Source organism: Ranitomeya imitator, chromosome 5 (genome assembly GCF_032444005.1).
Source record: "Ranitomeya imitator isolate aRanImi1 chromosome 5, aRanImi1.pri, whole genome shotgun sequence".
NCBI classification, from domain to species: Eukaryota; Metazoa; Chordata; class Amphibia; order Anura; family Dendrobatidae; genus Ranitomeya; species Ranitomeya imitator.
The window spans coordinates 343,052,789-343,066,500 of NC_091286.1; the positions used below are offsets into that span (position 1 = coordinate 343,052,789).

At 43.5% G+C, this 13,712-nt stretch overlaps 1 protein-coding gene across 1 annotated transcript in view; it reads right to left on the minus strand.

Annotated features, from left to right (window-relative positions):
* Nucleotides 1-13,712, minus strand: part of LOC138637604 (cytochrome P450 3A9-like) — a 104,101-nt gene that overhangs the window by 78,114 nt on the left and 12,275 nt on the right. Inside the window, exons 2-3 of the mRNA XM_069726423.1 lie at nt 4,293-4,386; nt 655-707 (exon numbers count right to left, since the gene is read on the minus strand). Coding sequence (XP_069582524.1) covers nt 655-707; nt 4,293-4,386 — 147 coding nt within the window. The remainder of the gene's footprint in view (nt 1-654; nt 708-4,292; nt 4,387-13,712) is intronic.

The window sequence follows — 13,712 nt, forward strand, 5'->3', positions numbered from 1 at the left end:
AACTAATGGAGGTTCCTCACGATTCTCATATCAAGCCGCATGTGAAAAAAGGACAGCACACAAATCGCATCTAACTGCTTTTTTAATGGACCTATGCAATTGCATTATCAGCATTATCCAAGACACCTAAGGCTTTCTATACACATTAGATTTCTGATCAATGCTTTGGCCAATCATTCGGCCCACAGTCATGTAAACTGACACTCCCATATACAGTAGCATTCATTTGGTGGAGCACTACTATATTCTCTATAAGAAAGCCACTGAATGGCATATTGACAAGCAGCTTATATCAGGGTGAAAAATATGATGCCTGATCAACATCTCTCCCGACCATCAGTTGGCTGGCGCCCCGATACACAATAGCCCTTCAGTTGAGCCAGTCGATATCGGCAGGTTCAGCTGACATTGGTCTAATGTGCATGCGGTCTTTAGTCTCCTTGCATTTGTGCAGATACTCAATCTGCAAAAATACGCAAAAATTTTAAGAGCTCCAAATACGATAATAGGTACGGACTCTATCTGTGGAAAACATGGATCGAACTTGTAAGCAAAATCCTGATGTCTAAATGAGTGTGTGTTTAGCCTTGTACCCTTATATAGGCAGCCAAACATAATCACAAGAAAATATTTACTTCGTGTATTTAAACTTACCCCCACAATTTTCCATATTTCTTGAAGCATTCCATATCAAATTGGGCTACACCCTAAAAAATAAATCATTGCCTGTTACATTAGGTAGAAAACCGCATAAAAACAGGATCATGTTAGCACCTAAGGGTGTATGCACACTTTAAGTATTGGCAGAAAACATTTCTGTCTTGGCAGAAAAAACACTACGTAAAATATGCGTGTTTTTGTTGCGTTTCTAAGTCATTTTTTTACATGTGTTTCTGTTTTAGATTTTTCCCAATTAGGTGGGCGAAATCTGCAACAACAACGCTGAAAACATTGACGTAATGCAGATTTAAATCTGCTGCAAGTCTGCAAGGAACAAAATAGCAACGTATGTATGAGACTTCTGGAATACAGTGGGCATGGAAAGTATTCAGACCCCTTTAAATTTTTCACTCTTTGTTTCATTGTAGCCATTTGGTAAATTTTAAAAGGGTCATTTTTTCTCATTAATGTACACTCTGCACCCCATCTTGACTGAAAAAAAAAACTGAAATGTAGAAAGTTTTTCAAATTTATTAAAGAAGAAAAACCGAAATATCACATGGTCATAAGTATTAAGACCCTTTGCTCAGAATTGAGTAGAAGCACCCTTTTGAGCTAGTACACCCATGAGTCTTCTTGGGAATGATGCAACAAGTTTTTCACACCTGGATTTGGGGATTCTCTGCCATTCTTCCTTGCAGATCCTCTTCAGTTCCGTCAGGTTGAATGGTGAACGTTGATGGACAGCCATTTTCAGGTCTCTCCAGAGATGCTCAATTGGGTTTAGGTCAGGCCTCTGGCTGGGACAGTCAAGAATGGTCACACAGTTGTTCTGAATCCACTCCTTTGTTATTTTAGCTGTGTGCTTAGGGTTATTGTCTTGTTGGAAGGTGAACCTTCGGCCAAGTCTGAGGTCCAGAGCATTAAGGACGAGGTTTTCATCCAGGATATCTCGGTATTTGGCCGCATTCATGTTTCCTTTAATTGCAACCAGTCGTCCTGTCCCTGCAGTTGAAAAACACCCCCATAGCATGATGCTGCCACCACCATGTTTCACTGTTGGGATTGTTTTGGGCAGGTGATGAGCAGTGCCTGGTTTTCTCCACACATACCGCTTAGAATTATCAGACCAGAGAATCTTATTTCTCATAGTCTGGGAGTCCTTCATGTGTTTAGCAAACTCTATGCAGGCTTTCATATGTCTTGCACTGAGGTGGAGGGCTGTAGCGATAGTTGACTTTGTGGAACTTTCTTCCATCTCGCTACTGCATCTGTGGAGCTCAGCCACAGTGATCTTGGGGTTTTTCTTTGCCTCTCTCACCAAAGGTCTTCTCCCACGATTGCTCAGTTTGGCTGGACGGTCAGGTCCACGAAGACTTCTGGTGGCCCCAAACTTCTTCCATTTAAGGATTATGGAGTCCACTGTGCTCTTAGGAACCTTGAGTACTGCAGAAATTCTTTTTCAACCGTGGCCACAATTTTGTCTCTGAGCTGTTTGGCCAGTTCCTTTGACCTCATGATTCTCATTTGGTCTGACATGTACTGTGAGCTGTGAGCTCTTATATAGACAGGTGTGTGCCTTTGCAAATCAAGTTCTACCAGTTTAATTTAACACAGCTGGACTCCAATGAAGGAGTAGAAGCATCTCAAGGAGGATAATAAGGAAATGGACAGCACGCGACTTAAATATGAGTGTCTGAGCAAAGGGTCTGATTACTTATGACCATGTGATATTTCAGTTTTTCTTTTTTAATGAATTTGTAAAAATTTCTACATTTCTGTTTTTTTTCAGTCTTTCAGCATTTTGCAGCCAATTTCAGGTTACATTCCCACAATGAACTTTTGATTAATTTTTGAGGTTTCAGATTTTCTGCACCATTTCTGAACCCATCAAGTATAATAGGTACGTGCATTTTTTTTTCTCGAAAATATGCAGTGCACAAAATTCACCAAAATTGTGGGAATGTAGCATAATACAGTAAGTGGGGAAAAATCTGCACCAAAAGCACATGCAAAAAAGCAGCAAAAAGACACCTATTTTACATAGTGTTTTGCCTGCCAAGAGGTACAGAAATGGTGCAGAAATTTCTGAACCAAACACTTAACGTGTGTACATACAGGTGCTTCTCACAAAATTAGAACATCATCAAAAAGTTAATTTATTTCAGTTCTTCAATACAAAAAGTGAAACTCATACATTCTATAGAGTCATTACAAACAGAGTGACCTATTTCAAGTGTTTATTTCTGTTAATGTTGATAATTATGGCTTACAGCAAATGAAAACCCAAAAGTCATAATCTCAGTAAGTTACGGTATAATAATTACTAAAAACACCTGCAAAGGCTTCCTCAGCATTTAAAATGTCCCTTAGTCTGTTTCAGTAGGCTCCACAATCATAGGGAAGACTGCTGACTTGACAGATGTCCAGAAGGCAGTCATTGACACACTCCACAAGGAGGGTAAGGCACAAAAGGTCATTGCTAAAGAAGCTGGCTGTTCACAGAGTGCTGTAATAATCTTTAAATAATAATAATCTTTATTCTATACAGTGCTAACATATTCAGTAGCGCTTTACAGTTTTGCACACATTATCATCGCTGTTCCCGATGGGGCTCACAATCTAGAATCCAATATACTGTATCCAAGCATATTAATGGAAAGTTGAGTGAAATGAAAAAGCGTGGTAGTAAAAGATGCACAAGCAACCGGGATAACCGCAGCCTTGAAAGGATTGTTAGGAAAAGGACAATCAAAAGTTTGGGGGAGATTCACAGGGAGTGGACTGCTGCTGGAGTCATTGCTTCAAGAGCCACCACACACAGACGTATCAAGGACATGGGTTACAAGTGTCGCATTCCTTGTGTCAAGCCTCTCATGACCAATAGACAACGCCAGAATAATTTGACCTGGGCCAAGGAGAAAAAGAACTGGACTGTTGCTCTGTGGTCCAAGGTGTTTTCAGATGAAAGTAAATTTTGCATTTCATTTGGAAATCAAGGTCCCTGAGTCTGGATGAAGAGTGGAGAGGCACACAATCCAAGCTGCTTGACGTCTAGTTGAAGTTTCCACAATCAATGATGGTTTGGGGAGCCATGTCATCTGCTGGTGTAGGTCCACTGTGTTTTACAAGACCAAAGTCAGCGCAGCCGTCTACCAGGAAATTTTAGAGCACTTCATGCTTCCCTCTGCTGACAAGCTTTTTGGAGATGGAAATGTTATTTTACAGAATGACTTGGAACCTGTACACACTGCCAAAAGTACCAATATCTGGTTTAAAAACAACTATATCACTGTGCTTGATTGGCCAGCAAACTCGTCTGACCTTAACCCCATAGAGAATCTATGGAGTATTGTCACGAGAAAGCTGAGAGTCACCAGACCTAACAATGTAGACGAGCTGAAGGCTGCTATCAAAGCAACCTGGGCTTCCATAACACCTCAGCAGTGCCACAGGCTGATTGCCTCCATGCCACGCTGAATTGATGCAGTAATTGATGCAAAAGTTAATGACTTTTGGGTTTTCATTGGCTGTAAGTCATAATTATCAACATTAACAGAAATAAACACTGACATAGATCACTCTGTACTATTACACATTTTCTATATTCCACAATAATATAATCTCCTTACTTTTCTGTAACCCAAAAATGTTCCAATAAATGGTATTGGACTGGGTCCAGGAATTCCCAACTTCTTGAATATGCCATAAGGATATATTCCATAACTGAGGAGAAAAGTGAACATCAGAATTTATAGATAAATTTATATTCAATGCAATAAAATTGACCGACATTTGATTAACGTATTTATTTTTTGTTTTTCTTATTTACTTTATGTCTCATTCTTAAGAGTGTATTACACCTCCAAGTGATAGCAGTACATGTATGGAACCCTACTGCAATTCTATATGCCTCTGATTTCATATGGAAGCATTTGTAGATTTTTGTAAAGAGAAAAAAGGCATTGCATGCCATATTAGATAGTAAATCTCCTCTACAACTAATGAGCATCACAGTCCAGCATAGCACCTAGGGTGTCTTAGACCTCGTAGTGCAGAGCTGCTGCGACTCTATATGCAGCCATATATCCACTGTGCACAATCTCCTGCAACCACATGTCACCTATATTCTCACGTGTGAACAAAGAATCAATCATGGAAATCCAGGGGGCAAAATGAAGGCGCTGTGGTGATGTCGTCACCTGAATATTTGGAAATCTATGAAAAATAAATATACTGTTTTAAAGCAATAATTAGGCAACAAAAACTTTCAAGGCAGTTGGTTCAAGTCTCAGTTTTCCTTATTGAGAGCAGTGAAAGCCATTGTGCAAAGACCAAGGCCAGAATATAGAATGTGGTATTTTCATCAACAGCCTCAGGACAGGACCACTTAGTTCAATGCCAGTTATGTGAGTCCTATAGGGTTGTCACCATGTTGAACCTCCGTTCCTGGGCTGGGTATACAAGAAGACTTCGTCCATGACAAACTACAACACCTAAGTATTGCGCTATACTGCTGCGTATTGCAAGTGAATTGGGTCACAGTACAATCTATTGGGTTTTGAAAAGTTAATTACAAGTCACAATGCAATGACATTCACTTCCCTTCTGGTGCATTGTAGCAGCAACATAGCACGCTCTTTGGGCAATGTGATATGTGTTGCGGCCAAAGTTGCCTTATAACATCAGACTTACAATTTAAAGCTCTAACTCAACAACACAGATCCACATGTATTTCACTGTGTGATTGCAGTGAGTCAGTGCGTGATATCACATGTAATCACTCGAAACATTAGCTTGTCTGGGGGGTGCATGGAATCACTTGTGTACATGTTAACACTACCAGGGAAAAGAGATTTTACATTGTACAGTGCGGCAGTTGTGACATATGATATCAAAAGCATGAAAGAATAAAGCCAGACCTTTCAAATCGTAATCATAAAATCATAAAGAAAATGTTCTGCAGCTTTCTAATTCTAAAATATCCCCATAGGCCTCATTCACACTTGCAAATTTTGGTCAGACCTCTGCGCGTTTAACGTCTCATTCAAATGAGTTTTTTTTATCTAAAAACACGTGCCGTTGTGCATCAATGTTTTAAGTAAGATCATTTTTATTGATTATTTGATTTTATAACCATTACATACCTTATACATTATAGCACAAACACAATCTACTATATAATTGTCTAAGGGTCACTTCCGTCTGTCTGTCTTTCTGTCACAGATATTCATTGGTCGCGGCCTCTGTCTGTCATGGAATCCAAGTCGCTGATTGGTCTCGCCTGCTGCCTATCGTGGCTGCCGCGACCAATCAGTGCCGGCCACAGTCCGATTAGTCCCTCCCTACTCCCTTGCAGTCAGGTGCCCGGCACCCGCTCCATACTCCCCGCAGTTACCGCTCACACAGGGTTAATGCCAGCAGTAACGGACCACGTTATGCTGCGGGTAACTCATTCCGTTACCGCCGCTATTAACCCTGTGTGACCAAGTTTTTATTATTGATGTTGCCTATGCAGCGTCAATAGTAAAAAGATCTAATGTTAAAAATAATTAAAAAAATAAAAAATCATCATATACTCACCCTCCGATGCCTTTCCCGCTCTTCGTGACGTTCCGGTGCGAAGGATGGTATGCGACAAGGACCTTCCATGACGTCACGGTCATGTGACCATGACGTCATCACAGGTCCTGCGTGCCTGCGTAAGAAGGACCTTCCATAACATCACGGTCATATGACCGCGATGTCATCACAGGTCCTGCGCGCCTACACGAGAAGGACCTGCCATGACATCACGGTCATGTGACCGCGACGTCATCACACCCTGGGACCGGAAGCTGGCGACAGAATTACAAGGGGCCCTCGGATCGGAAGGTGAGTATATGTTTATTTTTTAACCTGTGACATATGTGGCTGGGCAATATACTACGTAGCTGGGCAATATACTACGTGGCTCTTCGCTGTATACGTCGCTGTGCAATATACTACGTGGCTCTGTGCTGTATACTACGTCACTGCGCAATATACTACGTAATTTGGCAATATACTACGTAGCTGGGCAATATAGTACGTGACTGGGCAATATACTACGTAGCTGGGCAATATAGTACGTGACTGGGCAATATACTACATGGGCTGTGCAATATACTACGTGGCTCTGTGCTGTATACTACGTCGCTGGGCAATATACTACATAACTGGGCAATATACTACGTGGCTGGGCAATATGCTCTGTGCTGTATACTACGTGGCTGGGCAATATACTACGTGACTGGGCAATATACTACATGGCTGGGCAATATACTACATGGCTGGGCAATATACTACGAGGACATGCATATTCTAGAATACCCGATGCGTTAGAATCGGGCCACCATCTAGTAAACTTAATAAACAAGTGTAACCCTTAAAGTTTATATAGTCCTATACCCGCCAAGGTAGTCCATGGCAAACAAAGTTATCAATTTTGTCCAAATAAAGATTTTCCCAAAGACTGGTGACAAGTTATTAAATACAGGGATTATACCAAAACTAGGATTGGTTGTATGCTAACTAACAACATGTTTGCGAACAGAAAATAATTGGTATCTACCGTATTTTCCGCTTTGTAAGACGCACTTTATTTCCCCCAAATTTGGGGGGGAAATGGGGGTGCGTCTTACAAAGCGGATATACCGCTTACCGTTACAGGCTGGGATGAGGGGGTGTCCGCTGCTGCCCGCCGCCGCCACCGCCCGCCGCCCGCCACCGCTATCGCCCGCCACCGCTGCCGTGGTTGTCCGCTGCTGCCTGCTGCTGTACCGGGAGATCCTGGAAACTCCGGTGCTGCGGGGGGCTCTGGTGACATTTTGTGAAAGACCAGAGCCCCCCGGCAGTTCATCCATGCGTTCTTGTATGACTGACTTCAGGAAAATGGCCGCCGGAATCTCGAGAGATGAGATCTCAGCGCTGAGATCTCATCTCTCGAGATTCCGGCGGCCATTTTCCCGGAGTCAGTCATACAGGAACGCATGGACGAACTGCTGGGGGGCTCTGGTCTTTCACAAAATGTCGCCAGAGCCCCCCGCAGCCCCAGAGACAGCCCTGCAGCCCCCGAGACAGCCCTGCAGCCCCCGAGACAGCCCTGCAGCCCCGGAGACAGCCATGCAGCACAGGCAGCCCCCGAGACAGCCCTGCAGCCCCGGAGACAGCCCTGCAGCCCCGGAGACAGCCCTGCAGCACAGGAGCCCCCCTGCAGCACAGGAGCCCCCCTGCAGACCCCCTCATCCCAGCCTGCAGCACAGGAGCCCCCCTGCAGCCCCCTCATCCCAGCCTGCAGCAATGCTCCACTCCTGCCTCCAGCACCGACCCTGGGACCCTGATCCGCTGCAGCCACAACCCCTGGTGAGTAATAAGACGCATGGATTATAAGACGCCCCACCAATTTATTAAAAAAATGTTTTTTTCCTATTTTTCTCCTCAAAATTTGGGGTGCGTCTTATAATCCGGAGCGTCTTACAAAGCGAAAAAAGCCAAAATAGCCATCTGGTCTAGTACTGGTCTAGTTATTCTGAGTAGGTCCACAGATGCCACCACAGGGTTGACCAGCCACCGTTCCCATATATTTATAAACTTTTTTATTGAGTTTCTTTTAATGTAAGTGCCTATCTCCAGGCATATGGTAATATTAATTTTAGCTTTCGATTACTCCAATGTTGGGGGATTATGGTTTAACGAGTGCAATGTTAGCAATTTCCTGGCCAGAAAAAGTATTCTCAGAATGGCGGTAGTCACAGGGAATTTTAAATCTATCCCCACCCCCCCAGAAGGCCCAGTATGCACACCCTAGGATCAAGTTGTATGTGTATCCCGAATACTCGTTTAATCAGGGAGGTCACCCCCCCACCCAGTAGTGGCCTATATCAACACATTCCCATAGCATATGCATCATATGGGCCCTATTCATACCGCATTTCGGACATGAGTCTTCAGTCCGAGCCCCAATTTTAAACAATATATTAGGTGTCTTATAGACCCTGTGGATAAGGAAAATTTGGGACATTCTTTGGGACTCAGATAGGCCGGTTTCACACTAGCGTTTCTGTGCACAGCGTAGGCCTGCGTACTTCTTTCCTTAAGATCTGCATGCGTCTTGCGTACCTATACTTAACATTGCCTATGCAGGGACATGCGTTATATGTGAAAGCGTCCCCGTGCGTCGTTTTGACGTGTCCGCCTAAGGCAACATGTTGCCTATGCTGCACAAAGAAACACTAATGTGAAACCGGCCATATAGTATAGGTGTTGTTTCTAGTATTTCATTCAATTGTTCTTCAGATATGGGGCCAACATTCTCTTCCCACTTTGATCTGACCAACATGGGATGTTTATCTAGATACAAGGGTAATAATATCCTGTAAATGGACGAAATAAGGCCTTTTGTATTAGATGTTGTAGCGAATAAACCTAAGATATAGTGAGTAGTGATATCTACCTTAGTAGTCTGAGTTTGTGTCTGGATGGCATGATGAAGCTGCAAATACTGATAGAAGGCTCTATGTGGAATGCAAAATCCAGAGCGAATCTGATCAAAACTTTGGATTAATCCGTCACGTATTATTTGGGTCAATAGCAAAATCCCTCTGCGTTCCCATTCACCGAAGCCCTCTAGTTTAGCCATTTTGCTTAGTTTAGAATTGTGCTGCAGAGGGGAATAGTTTGTGAATACCTTGATATGGAGAATGTCCTTTCCCCTATCCTAGATTTTATAGATCAATTTTGAGGTGTGAACCGTTGAGTCATTTTCCCTGAGCAAAACCAGCCCCATGAGCTAATAAAGGTATCTCCCATTTAGTGCCCTCCTTTATTAGCTGTCCCGATGCTCCACAGTGGTCAGTTGTACCCCAGCCCTGAAACTGCTGTAGCTGCAAGGCTATGAAGTATGACCAAATGTTTGGAACTGCTAGACCCCCATTATCCTTTCCCCTTTGCATGGGTTTCAAGTTTAATTCTGAGTTGCTGTTTTTTCCAGATGAGATTCCAAAAAAGCCCATGTATTTCATGAAAGAAAGACATAGGAATCCAAATCGGAGTATTATGAAGAAAATAAAGGAGTTGTGGCATAAGGATCATTTTCAAAGGATTACTTCATCCCACTGGAGACATCGGGAGGCAACACCATATATCCACCTTAGACCTAAATTTTAAGGGTTAGCAGAGACTTTTACCTCCAAATATTAAGAGTTTTCTATTTGAATTTGTGTATGCTCCAATGAGTATTCCTCTGGAAGAGGATCAACAGGCATAAGTCCCGATTTGTTCCAGTTAATTAGAAGGCTCGACCATTTCCCGTGTGTTTTCATTATGCCCATTACTGGACCTATATACAGTAAGTGCCTAGGTTCCCCCAAAAAAGAAGCACATCATCTGTGTATAGAGATATTTTCATCTCTATTGACCCACACCGAAAGCCAGAGATTGCAGGATTATTTTGTATCAAACAGGCAAGAGGCTCTATGGCTACTGCAAAAAGAAGGGGTTACAGGGACAACTCTGCTGTGTTTCCCTTCCAGATCAAACGATCTCGGTATATGACTATTCACCCAGAATTTTGCGCTAGGAGAACAATATAATAACTGGATCATTGAAATAATTTTATCCCCGAATCTCATGCCCTTTAACACAGCCCACAAAAAGTCCCATTCAACGCTGTCAAATGCCTTGGTGGCATCTAAGGAAAGGATCACCCTTGTTCCCATGGATTTTGAACTGAGCCGCATCCCCATACATAACCACCTTACATTATTTGAAGTGGACTTGTTTGGAATAAATCCCATTTGATCATCATGTATTACCCTTGTAATCACCTTGGATAATCTATTTGCAAGAATCTTAGCCAGCAGTTTGACATTGGTTTGGAGGAGGGAGATGGATCTATAAGAATCATGCAAGGATGGATCCTTTCCAGGTTTCAATATCAAAACCACCACGGCCTCTTTCATAGATTCTGGGAGGTTACCAATTCTAATATTTTCTTGAAAATCTGCCAATAAATTTGGAAGCAATATTTCTTGATATGTTTTGAAGAATTCCCGTTAACCCATCTGAGCCTGGGGCCTTCTCATTTTAGGACCCTTGAATGGCCTCTTCCAATTCCTCAAGTTCAATTGGTTTGTCTAGTATATCCCTCTCAAGATTTGAGAATTATGGTAATGAAATGGGTGTTAAAAAGTTCTCTATTTCTTCTGAATTGGTGATGCTTCTAGAAGAATACATTCTAGAAAAGTAATTATGCAGAGTGTGGAGAATATCTCCATCCTCTGTAACCATGACCCCAGTGTCAGAGACTAGTCTAGAAGTGTACTCATTTTGAGCTTTAACAACAGTTGCAAGCTCAGTGCTATTGTGAGCATCCTCAAAGCCTGATTGTGCCTCAAGTTGCAGCAGTCACAGAGACTCTTGCAAAACATTCTAGTCTTGCAGCTGCATCTGCTGTTCTGTCTCAGGCTATAGTACCTTGTGTCAGAACCATGTTGGAGGATTCATCTTCTCTCGGACGGGTTTCCTTCCCGCCCACTTTCCTGCTGCGTGTCATGATTTATTTCCTCAGCGATGTCCCTGCAGCACAGACCGCAGTTAGGGGAGACATACTGGTCTGCTCTGTTCTCCAGGAGTGAGTCTAAAGCCGGGTAACTGAGGATCTTTCAGGATGGAAAGCAGGAGCTGTGTAGAACACTTCTTCACATGCTGTCCAGGCCACGCCCCGTTCATCAATGTTTTAGATCGGATTATCACCAATGTTTGCTCAGTGCTTCAGTTTTTACCATCAGAGCTCCATTGATGTTTGGTCAGTGTGTCAGTTTTTACCATCAGGTTGTGCCCACCAGAGGTGTATCTAGGTCAGTGTTCCCCAACTCTGGTCCTCAAGAGCCACCAACAGGTCATCTTTTCAGGATTTCCTTAGTATTGCCCAGGTGATAATTGCATCACCTGGACAGGCAAGCATCAAATCACCTGTGCAATACTAAGGAAATCTTGAAAACATGATCTGTTGGTGACTCTTGAGGACCGGAGTTGGGGAACACTGATCTAGGTCTTCTGGCACCCGAGGCAAGAATTCAGTTTGGCGCTCCCCTACCCCAAGCACATATGCGATTTTCACACTTAGTGATGTACCATCGAGCTGCTCTCCCTAATTCTCTCAATGTTCAGTGAAAAACTGAGAGAAGCAGGAAAAAAAACTAGTTACCACAGGACCATAAGAAAGAAAATAGCATATGAGTTAAGAGACCATGTGATGACTGCTAGAACCTGCAAGCAGAACTCAATCCTGCAGTGAGCATATACCCACTGTTAGGATTGGCTACAGGGCTTCATTTTATGATTAATGGGCTTGTCCAGGTTTCAGATGAAAGTCTGTAGTCACGCTATGTGACTGCAGGCTTCTGAATTCTCACAGCTAATGCTCTGCACACTTTTAGGATTCTCCCTTGCCGGTGGCAAGAGTGGACAGTTATGTCAGCACAAGTGTGTGGTTTGTATACTTCTGTCTACATTCTGTGTCCAGCATCGCTCAGTTCATTTTCAATTAGCGAGACCACGCATGTCTAGTCGTCATGTGACTACATGTATGCAAATTGCCAGCACCAGAGAATCCTGACAGCATGCAGAGCACAATGTAACAATTTAGGAATCTACAGTCATATAGAATAACTGCAGACTTATCATAAACTTGGACAACCCATTTAATGCTCCTAACATAAGGAAACATATGAGAATTAGCCAGTATCACAAATAACATTTACATCCAGGTACGTTACACATGACGTTGTCTCTGGTTGTAGTCGCCTTTCTTTTCTTCTTCATCTTGTCCAAACTACATGATGATGTTTTTCGTCCACAGCTTGTCTCTGCAGACTTCCATTTTCTCTGGTCTTTTGAAGAACATCCACACACAATGCCCTTAAAAATAGCAGTGTTATTATAATGCTCCGGGATAAAAATATATGCCCTCCGCTGAGCCCCTGAATAAATAATTTCCCCCCACTATAATCCATGCACAAAATATGACCCCCACACTGTTGCTCTTAGGGGACATGCCCCTCACACTTACCTCTCCTCTACATACTAGGGCCCCTCTTCACACTATCCTCTCACACTGTGTCCCCATACAGTGTCCTCATTTATTTACCCTCTCACTCGACATACTGCCTCCTTACACATCCTCCCAACTCCCCATACTGTTATGAGTTCTGTCTTCTGCCAGCTCCTTGCTCTGGGTGTCTTGTCCTTGCTTGCTGCATACTTCGTGGCTGTTTGTTCAGGGCAGCGGTCCCGGCACTTCTAGATTCTTATAGAGACTGTGTGCACTCTCCTAATATGTCCCCAGCCTATTGCTAGGAGGCATCAGGTACTTAAGGCATCTCCACCCACTGGGAGATGCCTGAGCAATGAACTTTCTCAGTTAGTGTCTTGCTGTTGAGTTGCCAGGTCCTGTCCTGTCTCTGCCACCCTGGGGGTTGCATACCCAGGCCCGTATTTGTGTTCTTGTGTCTTGTTTCTGCCACCCTGGGGGCTGTATACCCAGGCCTGAATCCTTGTCCTGTACTTGTTCCTGTGTCTATCCCTGTCTGAACTCTTGTCTATACCTGTACCTGTTTATATCCTTGTCTGCTGCCTTTCCCACTCAACTGTGCTTATCCTTGTGTCCACTCCCTCTGCTCTGTTCTGCTTGCCGCAACCTGTGGCTCTGCTTGTTCTGCTCTGCTCGCCGCAACCTGAAGCTCTACTCCGATCTGTTCTTCCCATCCTGTGGCTCTGCTCTTGCCCCACACTCCGTGGCTCTTTGTCTCTCCAGTCTGAACTGAACTGTTATTACTCGTTCCCTTATCTCACTCGTACCTGCCTGTGTTCCCATGTCTCCTGAAGCAGTTCCTGTCCCTCCAGTCTGAACTGGTTCCTAAGAGTTCCTGTCCCTCCATTCTAAACTGGCTCCTATCTGTTCCCTACTCGTACCTGCCTGTGCTCCTGCCCTACCCGTTACCATCACGATTCCTCCAGTGTGTTCCATGCCT